This window comes from Medicago sativa, chromosome 5, assembly GCF_051527215.1.
Source record: "Medicago sativa cultivar Bolivia chromosome 5, Bolivia_mono, whole genome shotgun sequence".
Lineage (NCBI taxonomy): Eukaryota > Viridiplantae > Streptophyta > Magnoliopsida > Fabales > Fabaceae > Medicago > Medicago sativa.
The window spans coordinates 31,673,531-31,695,316 of record NC_140753.1 but is presented as its reverse complement, the minus strand read 5'-3'; the positions used below and the strand labels follow the sequence as shown (position 1 = coordinate 31,695,316).

Sequence of the window (21,786 nt, the reverse complement as noted above, 5' to 3'; positions counted from 1 at the left end):
TGTAGGGATTAAAAAAGCTATTAAAATTAAGTAAGGACTAAACTTAGAAGGTCGCAATTTTATAGGGACCAAAAACATATTTAACCCATATAAATAAAAAAAGAAGTAAATAGTCACTTTGGTTCCTAACTCTGCACCTTACTGTCATAAAAGTCCCTGATACAGGATTAAATATAAAATAGTCTCTGGATGTCCACTTCAGTTATCTTTTTAGTCTATGACGTTAAATAATTATGTTAAGTGATGATGTGACATGCTGACAAGGAGTGTGAGATGTTACAGAGATTAAAGTGAAAGTAGAAAATGGTCACTTTGGTCCCTGAACCAAAAAAATCAATGTTCTCAAATTAAATCTCAAATCCTCAAATCCTTAAATGTCATCTAATTCTCTCTTTTGTTAAAAATCAAATCTTCCATTAAACACCAACTTACTGTTAGGTCCCTGACTGTGCATATTTACTATCAATTAGGTCCTTGACACTAAACATGTACTCTCACTAAGGTACCAAATAATTGTTAAGTTTGACAGAATGCTACCTACGGACAACAATAAGAAATTAGTTCAAGAAGCATAAAGGAGGCGTTGCAACATTTGATTTTTTGGGTATCTCTATTAAAAGTTTGTAAACTAGTATAACACTTGCCAAATCAAGAGTTGGTGGGAATAAAACTTATACGCAGAAAGCCTCTAAACTTGTTGCCTATAGTCACATGGAAGTTCGTTGTGAAAATTATTTGAATATGAGAGCATCACGTCCAGGCTCAACACTATTGTAGTGAATAGAGACTTAACTGATAGTAAGTATGTACGGTTATAGACCTAACAATAAGTTGGTGTTTAATGGAAGATTTGATTTTGAACTAAAGCGAGAATTAGATGACATTTGGGGATTTGAGATTTACTATTTAGGGATTTAGGGATTTGAGATTCAATTTGGGGACCAAAGTGATCATTTTCTACTTTCACTTTAACCCCTGTGACACCTCATACTCCTTGTCAGCGTCACATCATCACTTAACAGAATTATTTAACGTCAGATACTAAAGTGATAACGGAAGTGGACATTCAGAGACTATTTTGTATTTAATCTTGAGTCAGGGACGAAAGTGATAGCAAGGTGCAGATCCAGAGATAAAAGTGACCATTTACTCAATAAAAAAGGTTTAAACACATACTAAAAAATGAAAAAAAATTAAAAAAGAAAATAATTTCTTTTCTTTTGGTGGTGGAAGAAAATAATTGTTTGATATGATTAATTTTTTTTTTTTTCATTTATGTGAATGTGTATAAAAGTTTTTTATTTGTATCTTTGCCCAAATAAGAATTGCTCTCAAAAAGTAACATCCTCTTATTCTCGTATATCGTCGTATAGTAGGCTTTGGTTTTATACATCCTTAAAAAAAAAAAAAAAAAAAAACCACTTTTTATTGCAACAAACAGAAATTAAACAATGCATAGTAGACCACTAACTGAGTTTGGCAATAAAATGGGTTTTCATTCTCTACCAAGATCCACTTGCATAGGCAATAAAATGAACACGTGACAGAAATCGTTCGATATTTGTTAGACTTATAAGTGAATGTTAATTAATTTGTATATATTGAAGGATGAATGATATCGGATGTTGAAATAGTTTGAGTTAAAAAAATTAAAAGAGTTAAATAGTTTTTTTTTTTTAAAGAAAAAGAGTTGAATAGTTAAATATACTTAGTTTGAATCATAACCATTGAGTTGATGATTTAAATGCTGACATGACAATTTTTAACATTATTTTAAAGAATGACAACTACTAACATACTAACATTTATCATTCAAAATCATTGAAATAAACTAAAATGTCTTTGGACTATAGAAAATGCATAAAATTGGCCCCTGAACTATTTTATAAAAGCAACCAATTTTAGAGACTTGAGATATTTTAGAGACTAAATCAATAAGAAAAGAAAATAGTTTAAATACTAAATTGAGTGTTTATTCCATGTTAATTTAGGACATTGCATGTTATACGAATTTATAGCAACCATACACTTGTAGATGCCACAAGAAATACTTTGACATCTTGATTTATATTTTGATTGCCAAAACAAGTAGCTGACAAACGTGGCAAATCATTGTGTCCATAGGAAAATGACAACTCAAATTCTAAGCAATGTCTTGGATGCTGAAAAAGTGAAAATGATGTATGTCTAATTTTATCAATGCCAATCATACGAGAAAAAATAGTTCAACATTTGATTTAATGAAAAAATTGAAGGGTAAAGTCAAGGATAAACACAAATTATATGAGGTGGAGAAAGGTTCCAACAAATTAAAAAATTGTGCATGTCGATCATAAACTCATAGTGATATAATAAAATAGATTAATTTACAAATAGAAAAAGTGACCAGGTTCTATACCCTCTCACATTACTCATTAGTAGTCATGAAATATATTCACCACTAAAATGGAACCAAATTCTCTCTACTTTTTTCCCCTTTGCACATAGAAGGAACAAAACAAAAGCAAAAAGAACAGAAGAAGACCAAAGTGGGGTTTGCTTCTGGATGATTCCAAGTGATGAAATTACATAGACACCCATCATGTAGTGGCAAAATCTCACCCACAAATTTTTTTCCTATAGTTTACACTATTTTATTTAGTCTCTTATAGCTGCTGCTAGCCATATAGTAAAAACAAGGGATGTTAATAACACATAAGTGCATTTTTTTAATTGAACCCCTCCTCCTCCATTAGGATCACTGAAGCCACTATTACCAGATGATGATGTTGTTGGACTTATTCCAAACACATTAGGACCACCTGTGGTTGTACCAGTTCCTGTTCCAGTGCCTATACCTGTTCCTGTGCCCGTTCCGGTTGGTGTGCCCGTTCCGGTTGGTGTGCCCATGCCTGTGCCTGTGCCCGTTCCGGTTGGTGTGCCTGTGCCAGTGCCTGTGCCCGTTCCGGTTGGTGTGCCAGTGCCAGTGCTTGGTGTTGTACCTGTAGGAGTGGTTGGTGTTCCGGTGGATGGTGGTGATATGCCTACAGGTGTATTAGTTGACGGTGTTGTGGTGGTACCCCCTCCTGCACTGCTGCATTTTGAAGCCAAATAAAATCATCACATGATACGACTTTTATATGGACTATGACAATATCTGAATTTTAGAAACTATATGATTAAATATTATATGTAAGACCATTTTGACAATTGTCAAAATATCATTTCTCTACTAAAATATATATATGTATCACTGAGAATAAAAAGTTGTTGGTCAAAGTAGTTCAACAATATCTCAAAGGTAAATCAAAATATTTTTTATATAAAAAATTAGGGATATTTTAATACTCACAAAAGATTAACTTAGTGCATGTTTGGTTCTATGACAATAATTGATTTTTAGGTTAATTGATCATATAAAACTGGTTCTTATTAAAAGTTAGTTGAAAATAAAATGACACGTGTTTGAATACATTTATGTAAAAATCAATTCTAGAATCAAAATTTACAAATCATAACATCAAAAAAAAAAAAAATCAATATATAAACAATCAATTCTAGCCGAAAACAACCAAACATGTCATATTCAATTTTACAACTCTAAAATCAGTTTTGGTCCAGTAGAAGTGAAACCAAACATTCACTTAACCAACATTTAAGATTTTGGAAATTATGATTGTTACTTTTTATTCGTCAGGGACCAAATATACATCCATATTCTCACACTTTAACCTCTCATGTACAAATCACACACACTTGCACTTGAGGATCCATTCTCACTTGCAAGATTAGATATGTAAATTATAAAAGATGACAGATCTTTTTTTTGGTTACCATAAGATCACAGATCTAGGAATAATAAACATTTGAGGATGAAGAGTACAAAATAATAATAAATTGTGAAACATCCTATTCATGACAGCTAATGTTCAACAAAAGAGCAATCATGTCATGGCTTGAATGTAAATCTTGTCTAGTGGCGGTGGATACATCAACCCCTAACAAAATGGCTTTTTGGCTAATGTAAACTTGAAAAAGTATATTACCATAAAGGTAACACAAAATATACTCCCTGCGTTTCAAAATGAATGTCGCTTTAGGCTTTGGCACACAGATTAAGAAATGGAATGAAATAATCATTGGATATAACGCTTTTACTAAACTGTCCTTACTTTATTAGAAAAAGACAAACTTAAAGTTACATTGAAAATTGTGTGAGAGAAAAGTTTGAGAGGGTAAAGTTGAAAGAAAAAAATTAAAGTTATATTGGAAACGTAAAGCGACATTCATTTTGAAACATTTTTTTGGCTAAAGTGACACTCATTTTGAAACGGAGGGAGTAAAAAATAAAAATACATGTTCATCACTACAAATGAAACCTAGAGCTACTTTGGCAAATGCTAAATTCTAAGTTAAATCTAACTTAATCAAGAAAAGCATACCAACAAAAAAAAAACAATTTGGTTCATAAAAAGCTTATTTCTAAAAAAGCTAACTTAATATTCTGTAATAGGATAATGTGTCTAATAAATTGTGAAAACCAACCCAACAAATTATCATTAGCAAAAAAATAGAAACATAAATAAAACCTAGAGTCATAGAGATATAATTAGGCCAAACCACTAAAAAGATAAAAACAAAATAGCAAGATCTAATCCACTAGATGATGTTCAAGAAACATACCCACTTGAAGGATAAACACATGAAGATGTTGAAGCTGTAGATCAGAGAGAAAAAAAAAAGTTAGTAAAAATTAATTTTAGATAAATAAGTCAAAAAAAATTCAAGGATGCTTGAAAATAGAGCTAACTTACAAGTTGGTGGAGTTGAACTTGGAGCAGCCATACCAGAAAAATCACAAGCTCCTTGAGCTTGACCCTTTTTCTGGAAATAGCTATTAACAGCATAATTGCAGTGATCTTTAATAGTATTTGGCTGAAAACATGGTCCATTTTGCTGAATTTGTGTACAATCAGCTCCAGCACCACAAGCATAATCTATTGCTTTTTGAAGATTTTGATCTCCCACACCATCTTTACACACACAATAAAGAGCACCACCTATTGAACAAACAGAAACAAAATTTGTATTTAAACAATATAATAAATAAACTCATCTTTTGGTACTAAAGAAAAAAGGGTTTAATGAAATTAACACTAACTAAAATGAACTAAAATCTTTAAGCAAAAAGTGTAGAAAAAAGAAGAACAAAAAGGGTACTTTTTGAAGAAAATTAATTTTGCTATTTTCAGACTTATATGACATAATCAAAACAAAAGTAAGATATGAAAAAGTGGATTTTTAGAACTAAAAAGGTTGTTTAAGCAGTTGTGAATGAAATCAACACAACCAAATTTAGTTACTTACTTGAATATCCAGTCAGTGAAAGGAAGAGCACAAAATAAGCAAGAAGAGCCATGATTAATAATAATTATGATGATGTTATAAGAGAAATCTATTTGATGAAAATTGGATCAGTTCAGAAGGGTACTTTAATATGTGGCAGAGAGAAAGAGAGAGAAAAAAAAAGAGAGACAGTACTAGGAGAATGGAGATTTTCTGGACTAGAGAAAGTGGGGAAGGTGTGTCTTGTATGTACAATTTTCTAGCACTCTTTTGTTACATGTGTAACGTTATTATTTAAATCTATATATACTATATACATTTAATTAGTATATTAATGAAAGAGTAACTTCATGTATGCTTAAAAGGTGAGAGTGATCTGGGGAATTGTATTAAAGTTGAAGCTTATGTAATACTATACAATATAATATTATGTGTCGTCTACTAGTATATATACATAGAAAGATACGCAAATGATTTAGTTTGTCTATATTATCAAACGGTCCTAAACTCATGTGGGTAACTCAACCTAGTTTAGGCTGGCTATGTGGGAAAGGGAAATGGACCACTGCCCTATGGGGTCTTTTTGCATATGGTTTGTTTTCGTGAAAATTGCTCTTCTCCCATCCAAAATTGTTCCCTCCCATACAAACCGACGAAAATACTCCTACGTTGTTTTGTGAAAATTGCTCTTCTCCCATCCAAAATTGTTCCCTCCCATACAAACTGATGAAAATACTCCTACGTGACTTAAGTCAAGTTGAACTCCAACATGAGTTAACTCACACTCATTACAGGTCAACATGACTTAACTCACATATGTTGTATGCCAACGTGAGTTAAGTCACGATATGCCTGTATCCAGTACCAGAACAGCATAAACACCTTTTTTTCTCGAATTTCCTTCATTCATACACCCATTCATTCATTTTCATCCATGTTTTCATCATTCATTCATAATTAAAATACGCATAATAAACCAAAAATTACGCAAAATATCATTAAAAAACGCAAAAGCGCAAGTGTAAATACTCCCTCCGTCCCAAAATATAAGCAAATAATGATCAACAAAAGTTAATGTATTTGGTTCAAAATTTGTACTAGATACATTAACTTATGTTGACTCATTTTTGCTTACATTTTAGGACGGAAGGAGTATATTACATCCATATCCGCCAAAATGTCATAAAATAACTACAAATATAAAAATGTCATAAAATAAGACCCTACTCCTATGGACTATGGCTCATGGTCCTCCTCCGCGGAACCGAATCCTCCTGGAATATGTTATACTCTGACCGGATGCCCTCCATAATGCCGGCGAAGAGAGGAGATGTAAACACATCAGGATGCGACATAGCAGTATCCACTCTACGTCTGATGTTCTCAATAATCATGAGTAGGTTGGGAACCTGTCTGGTGTAACAGCTCGCTTTTCGCTAGAATTATTTTAATTATTTATTATGTGTTTATATGCGCTTGTATGTGATTAATTCTCTCTGTGTGTATTTTATTCGAGATTAGTGGATTTTGACTTAAGAAGGGTATTTTGGTCATTTGTGAGCAAGGGTAAATTAGTCATTTCATTAAGAGGGTTATTTTTTGTGCTTTAAGTGGGGAATAATTATTTTTACTAAGTTACTAGTGAGTTGGGGTAATTATTTAGAGACGGTAATTATTCGTTATTTTGACGGTTAAAATGAGTAGTAACTTTGATGAATTAGTTGGTAAAATATTGAGCCCATTAATACAATTAAAGACCTAGCTCAATTTTGTGGTGACTATATAAACACAACACTTGTGAGAAAATTAGGTCTTTACATTCATTCCCTCATTTGAGAGAGAAATATTTTGAGAGAGAAGTAGAGAGAGAAAGTGAATCAAGAGGATAAAAGAGGAGGCTAGAGTTAGAGCTTGGGGTTTAAAGAGCTAGGAACTAAAGTGAAGCTTAAGCTAGAGGAATCAAGAGCTAGAGGTAAGGGGGATGGTTTCTTTTCATCAATTAAGTCATAATCTTCCATTTTCAATTATGAGTTTAAGTGTTTTTGTGTTAATTGTGACTTTTGTGAATTTTGAATGATAAAATGTGTGCTCCTAATTCAAGTGAATTTGTGGGTATGATAAACTTCATGAGATTGTTGTGTTAAGAACTTAAACTTCATAGTTGTTGTTGTTAAGTTGTTTTGATGATTTTTGATTAATTGTGAATCATGAATTGGTGAGTGATTGTGGTTGTGTTTAAAATCACTTCATGAATGTTTGTTTATGTTTGTATGTTGATGGGGTTTGAATTAGTGTGGTTGTTTGTAAAGTTTGAATGAAAATGAGAAAAATTGAGGGTTTTGGTGAAAATGAACTAGATAATGAATTTGAGGTGAATTGGTGTTATGAATCCATGTTTGTTGTGATTTTGATTGCATTTTGATGTATATAAACTAGTAAACAAGTTTGGGAAACAAATTTGGGTCAAAGGGTATCAAAATTGGGGTCTTTGTGAAAATTTGGAGTGAGTTGCCGAAAGGAACCAAAATTCTGAGTTGTTGTGTGCTGTCAAACACGCTGTAACGAGCGATCACTTGCTAGAGCGAGTTGGTCAATACAACAACTCATGATTTTGGCATTCCAGAAACTCCAGGGTCGATCCGAACTGTCCAAACTGATTCTTTTGAAGTATTTCAATACCTTCATGCTTTATAAACCTTTGGAAAGATCAAATGATGTGGATTGAACTTGGTTTTATGGAATCGAATTGAATTTATTTGAAAATGGTTCAAGGCCACATATTTTCCGAAAACTTGTTTTCTCAAAGAAAAAGGGTAGGACTAGGGTTGTCTACTGTAGTTATGATTTATGGAAATGTTTTGGACGATATTCATGAGCTTTAACATGGTTTTGCTCAAAAATCAGAATTCTTTAAAAAAAGTGATAAAGTGAGACAAACTTAGGTGAATTTTGGAATTTATCGGAATTGGCCTATGAAACGTATATGTATATGATACTACACTCATATGTGAATTGTGTATATACTTGGTTGAGGCGTTTAAACTTGGTTACTTTGATTTTGGCGAAATAATTGGAAAATTCTAGTTTTCATAAACTTAGACGAACTTTGTCAAATTAAGACTTTAAGGTCGGATAACTTGTAAGAGACTTTGAATTCATGTTGATATGATAGAATGTGAATGAATTGATGATGATTGGGTGTTAACAATGATGAATGTCATAGTATGGATAGTTGTCTGTCTTTAGGTGAAAGGTGACTTGAAACTTTAATGTTTCCTTGAGGTGATAGTTGTTGATGATGATTCTTTCATGATTTTAATTTGATGTCGGATGATGAATCTTGTTGAATTATGATTTGTGAAAGATGAAGTGAATGTGTTTCTTTTGGTGATGACTATTTGAAGAATGTTTGGTGATAAATATGACTGTTGTTGTTGATGATTACGATGATGATTTTAATGTTGATGATTTATTTTTTATGGTGGATTCTTACATGCAAAGAAGCAATGTTATTGGTGATGAATGCATGTATGTAAAATGGTGATGAGTTGTTGTATGAATGTATGCATTGTTTTGTCATATGTTCATGCATTCATAAGTGTCCAGAGGCGATGTTTCGAATACTTTGTATGTAAGAGGTAGCGTTAAATGTTGTGGGTAGTTGCATGACCATAACAGCAGTGCAAAGGTTTGATTATGTTGAGTAAAAAAAGAAACACAAACGTTCGATTACGATGGATTAAGGGATGGGTTCTGGTGTAAGGGGAGATTAATTTCCAATTTGAACTTGGTGTTAATGTTGTTTTAATTATGAAGAATGATGGATGAAGGTGGAATCAAGGGAAAAAGATTTTACAAAAGTTAAAAAATAAATTAAAATTTCCTTTTTGTCATACTGAACCGGTAGCCAAGTAAATTGTTCAAAACGTGGATGAGGTGACCCAATCAAAAAGAGTGTGACCAAGAAAGTGTGTATGAACGTTTGATGGTAGAATTTCTCTTATTGTATTGATTGATGTTGATAAGCGATGAGCTTATGTTGATGACTTGATTAGAGATTGAATATGCTTTTTATGCTATGATAGAAGTGTGATAGCATAATGTGTATGGAATGGAGGTTAATATTCATGAGATGTTAGTATTCTAAGAGGGGTGGGTATGTATATGTGCCAAGGATGCTTATGTTTGACTATGTTTAATTGTGAAGTGTGAACTAACCCCCTAGTGCTCGTTTGGTTGACTGCCTACCTTATTTGTATGGATGGGTAGACAGCGTGCAGGAATAGTTTGATTTAGCTTGGTGAGTTGCTGGAGGTTAGCTTTGGAGCTACCTCATTTTGCTTTTGGAGTCTTAGAGTCGGGCTCTGATTTAGAGGGTTCTGTCTATTTATTTATATTTATGATTTATGGAGATTTTTATTCACTCAATATGTTGAGTTGAGATTTTATATTTAGTGATCTGGTATGATTATGTGACATGGCTACTTTTGAGATGTTTTATTTAGCTAACGATGTGATGATATTATTATTCCGCTGCGATGTGTGAGAATTTTTTATGCAAGTTGAATTTTTAGAAGAAGTAGCATCTAAATCCTTGTATGATTTATATTATTTACGTGATTTATCGCTTTAAGGGTTTAGGGTGTTAGAAGTTGGAATCAGAGCCATATCGGTCTTGTCCGGACCAAAACCAGGTGATTTTTCCTGTTTGTATGCGACATGTATGGAAGTATTGTCGGTACTTGTTGTGTTGTTCCATTCTTTTAGGTGGGTTTGAGCATAGTGGGGGAGAAGCAAGATGCTTCAAGTGTGTTGGGTTTGGCAAGGGGAGGTATCTTTCGATAGAGAAGCTCAGTTAGCCATGATTGTGGTTTGTATTGAGTGTTCTATTAAATTGGTTGTCGTTAGTGCATATGGATGTAATTTTCGATATGGATTCGATTCTATCTTTTGGTGTTAACATTAACTGTTTAACCAAGAGTATAACATTCTCTAAGCCAGTAGATGAGGTATGTGGGAAGTTCTTGACCGCATAGCAAGTGAAGAAGTCTTTGGATGGTGAAGCTAGTGTGTTTATGATGTTTGCTTCATTGAAGGAAAGTAGTGAGAAAGGAGTTGGCGATTTGCCCGTAGTGCAAGAGTTTCCAGAAGTTTTCCCGGATGACATTACTTACTTACCGCCAGAGAGGGAAGTGGAGTTTGCAATAGATTTGGTGCCAGGAACAAGTCCTATTTCTATTGCACCGTATCAGATGTTCGCATAGGAATTGGGTGAGTTGAAGAAGCAGTTGAAAGAGTTGCTAGAGAAGCAGTTTATCAGACCTAGCGTTTCGTCGTGGGGAGCTCCAATGCTGTTGGTTAAGAAGAAGGATGGCAACATGAGGTTGTGTGTGGATTATCGGCAGTTGAATAATGCAACGATCAAGAATCGGTATCCGCTCCCGAGGATTGATGATCTGATGGATCAGTTGGTTGGTGCAGAAGTGTTTAGTAAGATTAATTTGAGGTCAGGATATCACCAGATATGAGTGAAGGCGGATGATGTATCCAAAATTGTGTCCCAAACTAGATATGGTCACTATGAATATTCTGTGATGCCATTTGGTGTGACTAATGTGTCGGGTGTCTTCATGGAATATATGAATAGAAAATTACATCCTTATCTGGATCAGTTTGTGGTAGTGTTTATAGACGATATCTTGGTGTATTCGAAGTCGGAGGAGGAGCATGTTGAGCATCTGAGGGTTGTGTTACCCATTTTGAAGGAGAAGAAGGTGTTTGCTAAGTTGTTGAACTGTGAATTTTGGCTGATGGAAGTGAGTTTTCTTGGTCATGTGATTTTGAAGGGAAGTATGTCAGTAGATCCGTCGAAGGTTGATGTAGTGTTGCAGTGGGAAACTTCGAAGTCTTTTTTTCAGATCAGAAGTTTTCTTGGTTTGGCAGGTTATTATAGGACCGTAGATGCAGTTAACTCAAAAATGACAAGCGTATGTTTGGGATTCTAAGTGTGAGAAGAGTTTCCAAGAGTTTAAAAAGAGGTTAACTTCAGCGCCAGTGTTGATCTTGCCAAATCCGAATGAATCATTTGTCGTGTATTGTGATGCTTCTAAGCTGGGTCTTGGTGGTGTGTAGATGCAAAATCGTCAGGTTGTGGCTTATGCGTCGAGGCAGTTGAAAGTGCATGAGAATAATTATCCGACTCACGATTTGGAATTGGCGGCAATAGTGTTTGTGTTGGAGATTAGGAGGCATAATCTGTTTGGTTCTAAATTTGAAGTGTTCAGCGACCACAAGAGTTTGAAGTATCTGTTTGATCAGAAGGAGATGAATATGAGGTAGAGGAGGAGGTTGGAATTTCTTAAGGATTATGATTTTCAGTTAAAATTATCATCCAGGAAAGGCGAATGTGGTGGCGGATGCTTTGAGTAGGTAGTATTTACATATGTCTGCTTTGATGGTTAAAGAGATGGAGTTGATTGAGCAGTTTCAGGATTAGAGTTTGGTTAGTGAGTTGACGCCGGATGGCGTGAAGTTGGGAATGTTGAAGTTGACGAGTAATATTTTGGAGGAAATCAAGAATGGTCAGAGAGAGGATTTTGAACTTGTAGATCGTGAGGTGTTGGTTAATCAAGGTAAAGGTGTGGACTTCAGATTGGATGAGAATGATGTTTTGATGTTTTGTGATCGAGTTTGTGTACCGGATGTACTTAAGCTTAAGAAGCAGATTTTGGAAGAAGGTCACAAGAGTAGTCTGAGTATTCATCGAGGAGCGACGAAGATGTATCAGGATTTGACGAGGTTACTTTGGTGGCCTGGAATAAAGAAGGATATAGCAAAGTTTTTGTATGCTTGTTTGGTTTGTCAGAAGTTGAAGATTGAACATCAGAAATCGTCGGGTTTGATGCAACCGTTGTTTGTGCCTATGTGGAAGTGGGATAGTATCTCTATGGATTTTGTTGGAACGTTGCCGAAGACTGTGAAGGGTTTTGATTTGATTTGGGTGATTGTTGATAAGCTGACGAAGTCAGCACAATTTATTCCTATCAAGACCGTTATGAGTGTGACGAGGTTGGCGGAGATCTACATTGAGCAGATTGTCAGATTGCTTGGTATTCCTTCCAGTATTGTGTCAGATAGAGACCCAAAGGTTTACTTCGATGTTTTGGGGAGAGTTTGCTAGCGGCTTAGGGGACTAAGTTAAGATTGAGTTCTGCTTATCATCCCAAGACTGATGGGAAGAAAGAGAGGACTATTCAGAGTTTGGAGGATTTACTAAGAGCTTGTGTTTTCGAATAAGGTGTCCATTGGGTTGAATGTTTACCGTTGATTGAGTTTACTTACAACAACAGTTTTCATTCTAGCATCGGGATGGTTCCGTTTGAGGCTTTGTATGGACGGAGATGTAGGACGTCGTTGTGTTGGTATGAGTTAGGAGAAAGTGCTTTGTTAGGACAGAAGTTGTGCAAGAAGGTACTTTGTATTCAAGAGGCAATGTTTAGAGGCGATGTTTATGATACAAATGTATCTTGAGGTGACGACCTTGACGATGACTAGTACTACATGCATATAGAGTCGTGTTTAGGTGCATTGCATACATTTGGTGAAGTTGTTAAATGTGTCATATTTGATTATGGGCTTGGTGAACCTTAGTAATTTATGTGCACTGGTGAACTTGGTGAACTGTGTACTTGGTGAAATTTGGTGAACATGTGAGGATGTGTACTTGATGATGTTTGTTATTCTTGGTGATACTTGTACACTTGGTGAATTTATTTAACGGTGATTACTATGCCTATACTTTTGAAACGATGAATCGTATTTGTTGGGTTGATTAGGCAAGAGTTTATGTGTTTGATATGAATTAGATGAATTGTACGCATTAGGTGAATTATGTGTTTATAGTAAGATGAGTAAAGTTGCATGTATGATTACACTTTCTAAATAATTAGGTAGGCGTAACTTGTTGCTTAAGATAAACAAGTAATGAGGTGTGACATTATTGTATTGATTGATGTTGATAAGTGATGAGCTTATGTTGATGACTTGATTAGAGATTGAATATGTTTGCTATGCTATGATAGAAGTGTGATAGTATGATGTGTATGGAATGAGGGATAATATTCATGAGATGTTAGTATTCTAGGAGGGATGAGAATATATATATGCTATGCCTGAAATCCTTGAATGCTTATGTTTGACTATGTTTAATTGTGAATTGTGAACTTACCCCCAGTGGTCGTTTGGTTGACCGCCTACCTTATTCGTATGGATGGGTAGACTGCGTGCATGAATAGTTTTCTTTAGTTTGGTGAGTTGCTGGAGGTTAGCTTTAGAGCTACCTCGTTTTGCTTTTGGAGTCTTAAAGTTGGGCTCTGATTTAGGGGTGTCTGTCTATTTATTTATATTTATGATTTGTGGAGATTTTTATTTGCCCAATATGTTGAGTTGAGATTTTATATTTGGTGATGTAGTATGATTATGTGACATGGCTTCTTGGAGATGTTTTATTTAGTTGACGATGAGATGATATTATTATTCCGCTGCAATGTTTGAGAAATATTTATGCATGTTGAATTTTTAGAAGAAGTAGCATCTAAATCCTTGTATGATTTATATTATTTGCGTGATTTATCGCTTTAAGGGTTTAAGGGGTTACATCTGGCCCTCTACTGTTCAACAATAACCTCCTCATAAGGAGGGTTATGAGTTGTGTACTCAGCAACAGGCGCAGACTCGCTGAACATAGGATGAGATACATAGTAAAAACCATTCGATGTATTCCTTTGTCGGCCATGATCCAACCGGAGTACCAGCAGATGTCGTGGAAAGGCATGATGTCTCGTCATTCCTCGTACAACCTCTAGATAACATCAACATTCACCATCAAATCAATGAGGCCTTTGTAGCGTCCAAGATCATAATAGCCCCTGGGGGTTTCCATATAGCCGCAAGTAGGTCAGCATGCTCGTAGCCCTTCACAAGCTTCCTCAAAATGAGCTTTCCAGAAGCGCTCTAAAGCTCACCCCATCAAACACAAAGAGACACAATAATATCATAAGTCATTTATGATTCATTAAACAAAAATGAAAAAATATATATTACCTGAAGTAAGGTAATGTTACCGCCAACATCGCTAATCTTTGGGTCTAAGGTAAGAGAAAGTTCTGAGTACAGAAAAGCAAGTGCCATCCCGCCCCAGGACCACTCGCCCAATGTGTCCAAGTTCTGCAGCGCTGTCAGTCACATAGATGAATGTTTCTGCTATTCTTGTTGGCAAAAATGGTGAGGCCAACCAAGAGCATAAAAAATGCCTTAATGCAAGCGTTCCTAGCAAGACCCTACTCCACCTCCTCGTCATCAACAGGCTACTCCAACTGATTACACCTATTAAGTAGTCTTTCATAACACTCCTAACACAATGTCAAGACACGAGCAATGTCAAGACACAAATAACAAATAACAACTTAAAGATAAAAGCTGAAAGTAAAAGACACAAGTTATTTGTTAACCCAGTTCTGTGCAACGTCACCTACATATGGGGGCCACCAAGTTAGGAAGGAAATCCACTATAATAGTATTAGTTTGAAGCTTGCATAAACAACCTCCCGTTTACTAACTTCGCACCGAATCACTACCCGTGATATTTCTATCTAAGACACTCCTAGATATGAGACCCCACTCACTTCCCCTCAATCACTCACCAGTGATAATCAACAGTTACAAATGAAATGGAAACACACTCTGTGAAAAACTGAATCCACTCTCGCTTAAAAGCTTGCGAGTGATTCACAACATACAACTCAACTAACAGTCAAACTCTAGCATCAAGGTGATACAAGAGTGGCTCACAAACAACAAGGATAGACTAAAACCCTAAATGACTCTTTTTCAAATGACGACTTCAATAGTGAATTAGGTCTTGAGTCTTCCTTTATATAGCCTTTCATAATCCAAAATATATTTGTATCAAATATACATTTATATGATACAAAAATATATTTAACTTCATAAATACATTTTTATCTACAAACTTCAAGAAGCACAGACATTTATTTAAAACAATCTCCTTGAAGCATAAAAATATATTCGAAAGAAATCTTTTATTTTTCTATAACAATCTTCACAAAATATATTTTTACCAAATCTATTTTGGAAATGCAATTGAAATATATGGCAGCCTTAAACCGACAAAGGAAGCTTCTAGAAACACACGATTCTTGGAGCACAAGTCACATGAATCATATCATCAAACAAATCTTCAATGATTTCATATGAAAACCAATTCTTCCAAGAAAGCGAAACAAGGCACGCTGTGATATCGTACCAACATGTCAAGACATCTTGTCCGACATCTTGCTAGAACACATGTTTTAACAAAATGCAGCCAATTAAAGTCTACAAATTTAACAATCTCCCCCTTTGACAAATTTTGGCTAAAACAACCTTCTCAACGCACATCTTCAATAAACCAAAAAACTTGCACAGATAAAAAGAACATGAGGGATACAATCATACATTCTTTGATTTTAAGATGAGAACTCATCTTGAAAGAAGACAAAGGAACACTTTAGCATTACTTCAAAAGAAACATCTTCAAAAATAACGCACAAAAGACAAGTTGAAACATCATCCAGAACATCAGAGGCATGCAACATCGGAAATAGAACAAATCAGCCTCATATGAACACACAGGAGAAATAAACTCCACAATCAGAGAGAAATAAACTCTCACGAAATAAACACCAACCCAGGGAGAAATAAACTCCCACAAACAAAGAGAAATAAACTCTCACAAATACTTCATCAGAGAGAATTAAAATCTCACAAAGACTTCATCAGAGAGAAATAAACTCTCACAATCAAACAACGTCTTTAGAGAAAAATAAATTCTCACAATCAGGATGTCTGGACATCAGGTATGACATCATCATAACAGAAACACAACACACCTACATGCATCAATACATCAAGCACATAAACTAGGATCATACTATCATGCATCATCAGGCTAGTTAAAAAAATAATACTCCCCCTCAACAGCAGATCAAAGAAAAATTCTACCTCGCTTAATAGGTATAAGTAAAATCTACCAATATCTACTCCCCTTTTTTAGCCATAAATTCTGACAAAAATAGCCATGCATTCAGTAGCAGAAAACAAAGAACAAAAGTAGCAGAACATAAGATCACAACAAACAAGGGCACGCGCAGAGGAAAGGGAAAGGGAACACGCCTAAAAATCTGGCACAACATTGTCAGTTACCTCCACATCAGCACAAGCTTCAAAACTAACGCACAATAGACATGTTGGAACATCATCCAGAAGATCATAGGCATGCACCAGCGGAAATAAAGAACCCAACCTCACATAAACAACAGGAGAAATAAACTCCACAGTCAGAGAGAAATAAACTCTCGCAAGAAACCAACTTCAAAGAAAAATAAATTCTCATAATAGGATGTCAAGACATCTGGTATGACATCAGTACACCAGAAACACAACACACTCTCACACATCCATACATCAAGCACATAAACTAGCATCATGACATCATCATGCAAGTTAAAAATAATACTCCCCCTCAACAACATATCTGTAAAGCATACTACTCCCCCTCAGGTAATACTCCCTTTTAATAGGCATATATCAAAAACACTAAATACCTCATTCCTTAGAGTTGTCCATAAGTCCAGAATTTATCTTCCTTGGAGCTCACCCAAAACATAACACGGTATCTGCTCCGATGCCAATTGAAATTCTGGGATGTAGGGGATAAATGTCGTATACGATGTCAGGACATCAAGAATGTCAAATGCAATGTCAAGACAATGTAACAACAAATACTTTAACATAATTAATTAACTGATTAACGATAATAAAGTAAAGTGTAGGAAAGAAAGAACACAAGGTATTTGTTGACCCAGTTGGGGGCAACGTCACCTACATCTGGAGGCTCCAAGCCAAGAAGGAAATCCACTATAATAGTATTAGTTTGAAGCCTGCATAAACAACCTTCGGTTTACTAGCTCCGCAGCTAATCACTACCCATGATATTTCTATTTAAGACATACCTAGATATGAGACCCCTCTCACTTCCCCTAAATCACTCACCCATGATAATCAACAGTTACAAATGAAATGGAGACACACTCCGTGAAAAACAAAATCCACTTTTGCTTATAAGCTTAAGAGTGATTCACAACTTACAACTCAACTACAAGCCCAACTCAAGCATCAAGTTGATAGGAGAGTGGCTCAAAAATAACAAGGACTCAAAACCCTAATAAGACAATTTTGTTAAATGACGGCTTTGATCCAATACAACTTAACTTAAACAAACTGTCTATGTGCTTTGATAATCAGTGGCAGCACCCAGAGAGGTATACAAAATAAAGCACAAGGCTTACTAATGAAATCTTAAAAGACTCAATTCAATAATATTGAATTGGTGAATAAAACTAGGGTCCGAGTCTTCCTTATATAGTCATTCAGCAGCTTGGGTTTTTTCTTCATAGGCTAAACAATTTCAGCTAACAATAATTATATTTTCAGCTACAATCTTCTAGAAGCAAAATATTTTTTTTCGCAAATATATTTTCATAAATATTCCTTCCGTAAATATATTTGCATCATAAGATACAAAAATATATTTGTTGTCCATAAATATATTTTCAGCAACAATCTCCTTCAAGCACAAAAATATATTTGAAAGAAATCTTTTATATTTTCTACAACAATCTTCACAAAATATATTTTTACCAAATCTATTTTGGAAATTCAATTCAAATATATGGCAGACTTAAACAGACAAAGGAAGCTACTAGAAACACACACTTATTGGAGCACAAGTCACATGAATCATATCTTCAAACACATCTTCAGGGATTTCACGTGAAAACCAAATCTTCCAAGAAAGCGAAACAAGGCACGCTGTGATATCGTACCAACATGTCAAGACATCTTTTCCGACATCTTGCTAGAACACCTGTTTTAACAAAATGCGGCCAATCACAGTCTACAAACCTAACAATCTTCCCCTTTGACAAATTTTGTCTAAAACAATCTTTGTAACACACGTCTTCAATAAACCAAAAAACTTGCACAAATAGAAAGAACAGGAGGGATACAATCATACATTCTTTCATTTTAGGATAAGAACTCATATTGAAAGAAGACAAAAGAACACTTCAGCATTATTTTAAAAGAAACATCTTAAAAAATAACACACAAAGGACAAGTTGATGCTTGAATATGTTTGCTTGTTGATGCTTGTAAAATTGAGATGATGTTGTTGATATGAGAGTGATGTGATGATTTATTAAAGATGACATTCATATGATGTTGGTATTATAGGAATTTTAAATATGTATATATGCATGAATTACTTGAAAATCTTAGAATGATATTTTTATGCTTATATCTTATTTTGTGAATGATATCTGACCCCCAGTGGTCGTTTGGTTGACTGCCTCACTATTTTTAAAAATGGTGTAGACGACATGCATGTTTGAGTTCGTATTGCTTATGAGTGCTCGAGACTTAGCTTGGAGCTATCTCTTTATCTTTTGCTTGGAGTCTAGATTAGGCTCTGATTAGCGGTGTTGGGACTTTTACTATGCATTTATGTTATTGTTGAGTCTAGATTAGGCTCTGATTAGCGGTGTTGAGATTTAAGATATTGTTGGTGATGTATGATGAGACCTTAGACATGGTTGTTGAGATTTGTTATATGTTGCTGAGATAATTTTTATGTTGTTTTCCGCTGCGAGTTTTATGAAAACCGAATTATGCATGTTTTGAGAAAATGACGACGTAACATCTTAAACTATTTTGAATAAATTATTTATTTGCGTTAAATATTGTTTGTGGGGTTCAAGAGTGTTATATAATCTTATTTAAATATTAATGACAAAAGAATGTTAAATCTCCTTATAATAAGAACATTTCCACAACAATTGAAAAAATATAAGTCAAATATTTATTTCATTGATGTATATTTTTCTAAATTTAAAACCAAATATAATGAAATAAACATTTAATTAAGTGCAATAAAAGCGTGAAGTTGGGCATATTTATTGTCTGTATTGACATCTGTAATAATAACAATAAAAAATAATGATGACGAAAGACATTATTATAATTTATAAGATAATATTGTTTTTTTTTTTCCGTGGACAAATTTAAGGTAGTTCATTAATGATAATATTAGCAATGTAATGTGGAATTAAATCAAAAACATTGTGATAAGCATAAGATAATCTTCCCATGCAAGAGCATGAGTGCTACCATTTTCTTGACGCCTAGTAAACACAACTTTGTAATTGTTGTGATGTGACAGGAAATTTTGCAATCTTGCAAGATCACATCATACTCAGAAAGTTTCAACTTGTTTTTATTGATATCATCAACGACCAGTTTGCAATCCATTTCCAATATGACGTTGTAGCGTTCCAATGTAACAATCCATTCAAGTGTCCTTTTCAGTACCAAACATTCTGCCTCATTTAAAAACATCAGATATAGCTCCCAGAAAATGTCTCATTGCATTCCGAAGGCACAAACCCATACCTACTTGCTAACCATCCGCAAAGATTGCCGCATCTATGTTGCATTTGACATATCCTAATGGTGGTGGTTGCCATATGATATTTCGGTATACCTGGCTAATATCATTTGTACTCGTATCAATTCGATGTGCTTGCTACCAAACACGGAGCATTCCAAAAGCACGTTGCAACACATTATCAATTGATTCATGTTTATCCTCCCATAGTTTCATATTATACTTCTTCCATAAGCTCCAAGAGGTCATGCCAAATGTAACTAGTTGCTTCTTACTCATATGTTGCCATATTCTCGTAAATACATCACTGAACCCCTCTGCATTATCTATCAACATTTGCAAAACATGGCAAAGCTTTAGTATTTGCCTATAACGAACACTATTCTTGCAACCTAAAAATAAGTGCCAATTATACTCAATGTAGGAATGACAAACTACAAAGTTTGAATTGCAATAAACACCTTTACTGACAAACACTTCCTCCTAAGGTGCCATATGAAATGCTTAACGTTCGGAGGGATGGGGAGCGACCAAACCTTGTTCTGATCTTCTGCAACCTTCCATTCATATATGTTTATTATGATGTCAACACAAACATTTGTAAACACTTTTTACCGAGTAAAGATCTTTTTTTTTATTATCAAATCTCTAAATAATTGTATCATTTCTTGCAAGATTAACAAGGGGAGCTTCAATATTTCTTTTGCATCTCTATCACTACATATATTTCAAATATATTTTTTAATCTAAATTTAAATTTCACAAAAAATTATTTATAGTTTACACGCATTAGTAGGCATGACAATGAGGCGGGGTGAGACGAGTTTTGTCTTCCTCATCTCCTACTCTCATATACTTACCCATTATCCTACCCATTTTCAACGGGGATGAGAAATTGAATCCCATCTCTGTCCCCAATGGGTTCGGGTATTCCCTCCTCATCCCTGTCCCCGAAGTGAATCAATTTTTTATTAATAAAAAAGGAATTTTTTTTAAGCTTCAATGATAATGTTGTAATGTATTATCTAGCAATTTGCGTTCATTTTAACATTTTCTTACCGAATTATCGGTTGCTCCTTTAACTATCAATGAAAGTTGTTATATCATGACAATTATCAAACCAAATAACTTGACATATCATTATCAACCCCCTCAACAAAAACAAAAACATGACATTTCTACATTCAGGGAGGGTTTGAGTATGGGTTCGGGGTGAGTACATCTATCCCCGTTACCCGTCCCGTACCCATATTTTGAAATCTGGGAAAACCCAAACCCATATCCAAACCCATTCAAATCGGGGAAAACCCATCAAATCGGGGTTGGTTTGGGCGGGTACCCATGGGCACGGGTTTTGTTGCCATGCCTACGTATTAGCGCAATAAAAAGAGCATATAGACGGGCACAGAGTGACCGTCAACCGCTAGTATTTAATAATTTATTTGATATACGTCCCATCAAAATATTTATTTGGTATCCATATCACAAAATAGTTGTACAAATATCATTAGTCTTTGTTTCGTTACCTTTCTCTCCCTGTCTTTGTCTGTAAATTACATCAAAGTTATAAATAATGTATTTTTATACGTTGTCGGATACATTGTCAAATTTTATGTTCAAATATCATTACTCAATAAAAAAAATATCACGATTTAAATCCACTGAACTTACAATTTCTCTCAAAAAAAAAACTTACAATTAAGTGTTACTCTAGCTCATTAATCAATAATGTTACAAGGGAAAATGAATTTAGTAAAAACAACTTTATGAAGAATTTTTTTCCTTGACATAGTTGCCTTTTACCTAATCTAATGCCAGAGATGCATCAACCAGAAACATAGTCACAAACAGAGGACACGTGTATGGTGATATTGTCTCGTAAATGCGAGTGGAGAAAT

The 21,786-nt window shown here is 34.6% G+C and overlaps 1 protein-coding gene across 2 annotated transcripts; it reads right to left on the bottom strand.

Moving 5' to 3' along the window:
• Nucleotides 1–2,326: 2,326 nt before the first annotated feature.
• Nucleotides 2,327–5,604, bottom strand: LOC146921781 (uncharacterized). 2 transcript variants are annotated; one of them, XM_085715070.1, is made up of 4 exons: nt 5,347–5,604; nt 4,794–5,039; nt 4,663–4,696; nt 2,327–3,073 (listed from the first exon to the last, which is right to left on the bottom strand). In XM_085715070.1, the coding sequence occupies exons 1-4, from the start codon at nt 5,396–5,398 to the stop codon at nt 2,638–2,640; spliced, it is 768 nt and encodes a 255-aa protein (XP_085571196.1). In that variant the 5' UTR covers nt 5,399–5,604; the 3' UTR covers nt 2,327–2,637. The 2 variants fall into 2 exon arrangements, with proteins under 2 accessions (XP_085571196.1, XP_085571197.1); XM_085715071.1 differs by having other exon boundaries at nt 2,327–3,070.
• Between the last annotated feature and the right edge of the window lie 16,182 nt (nt 5,605–21,786).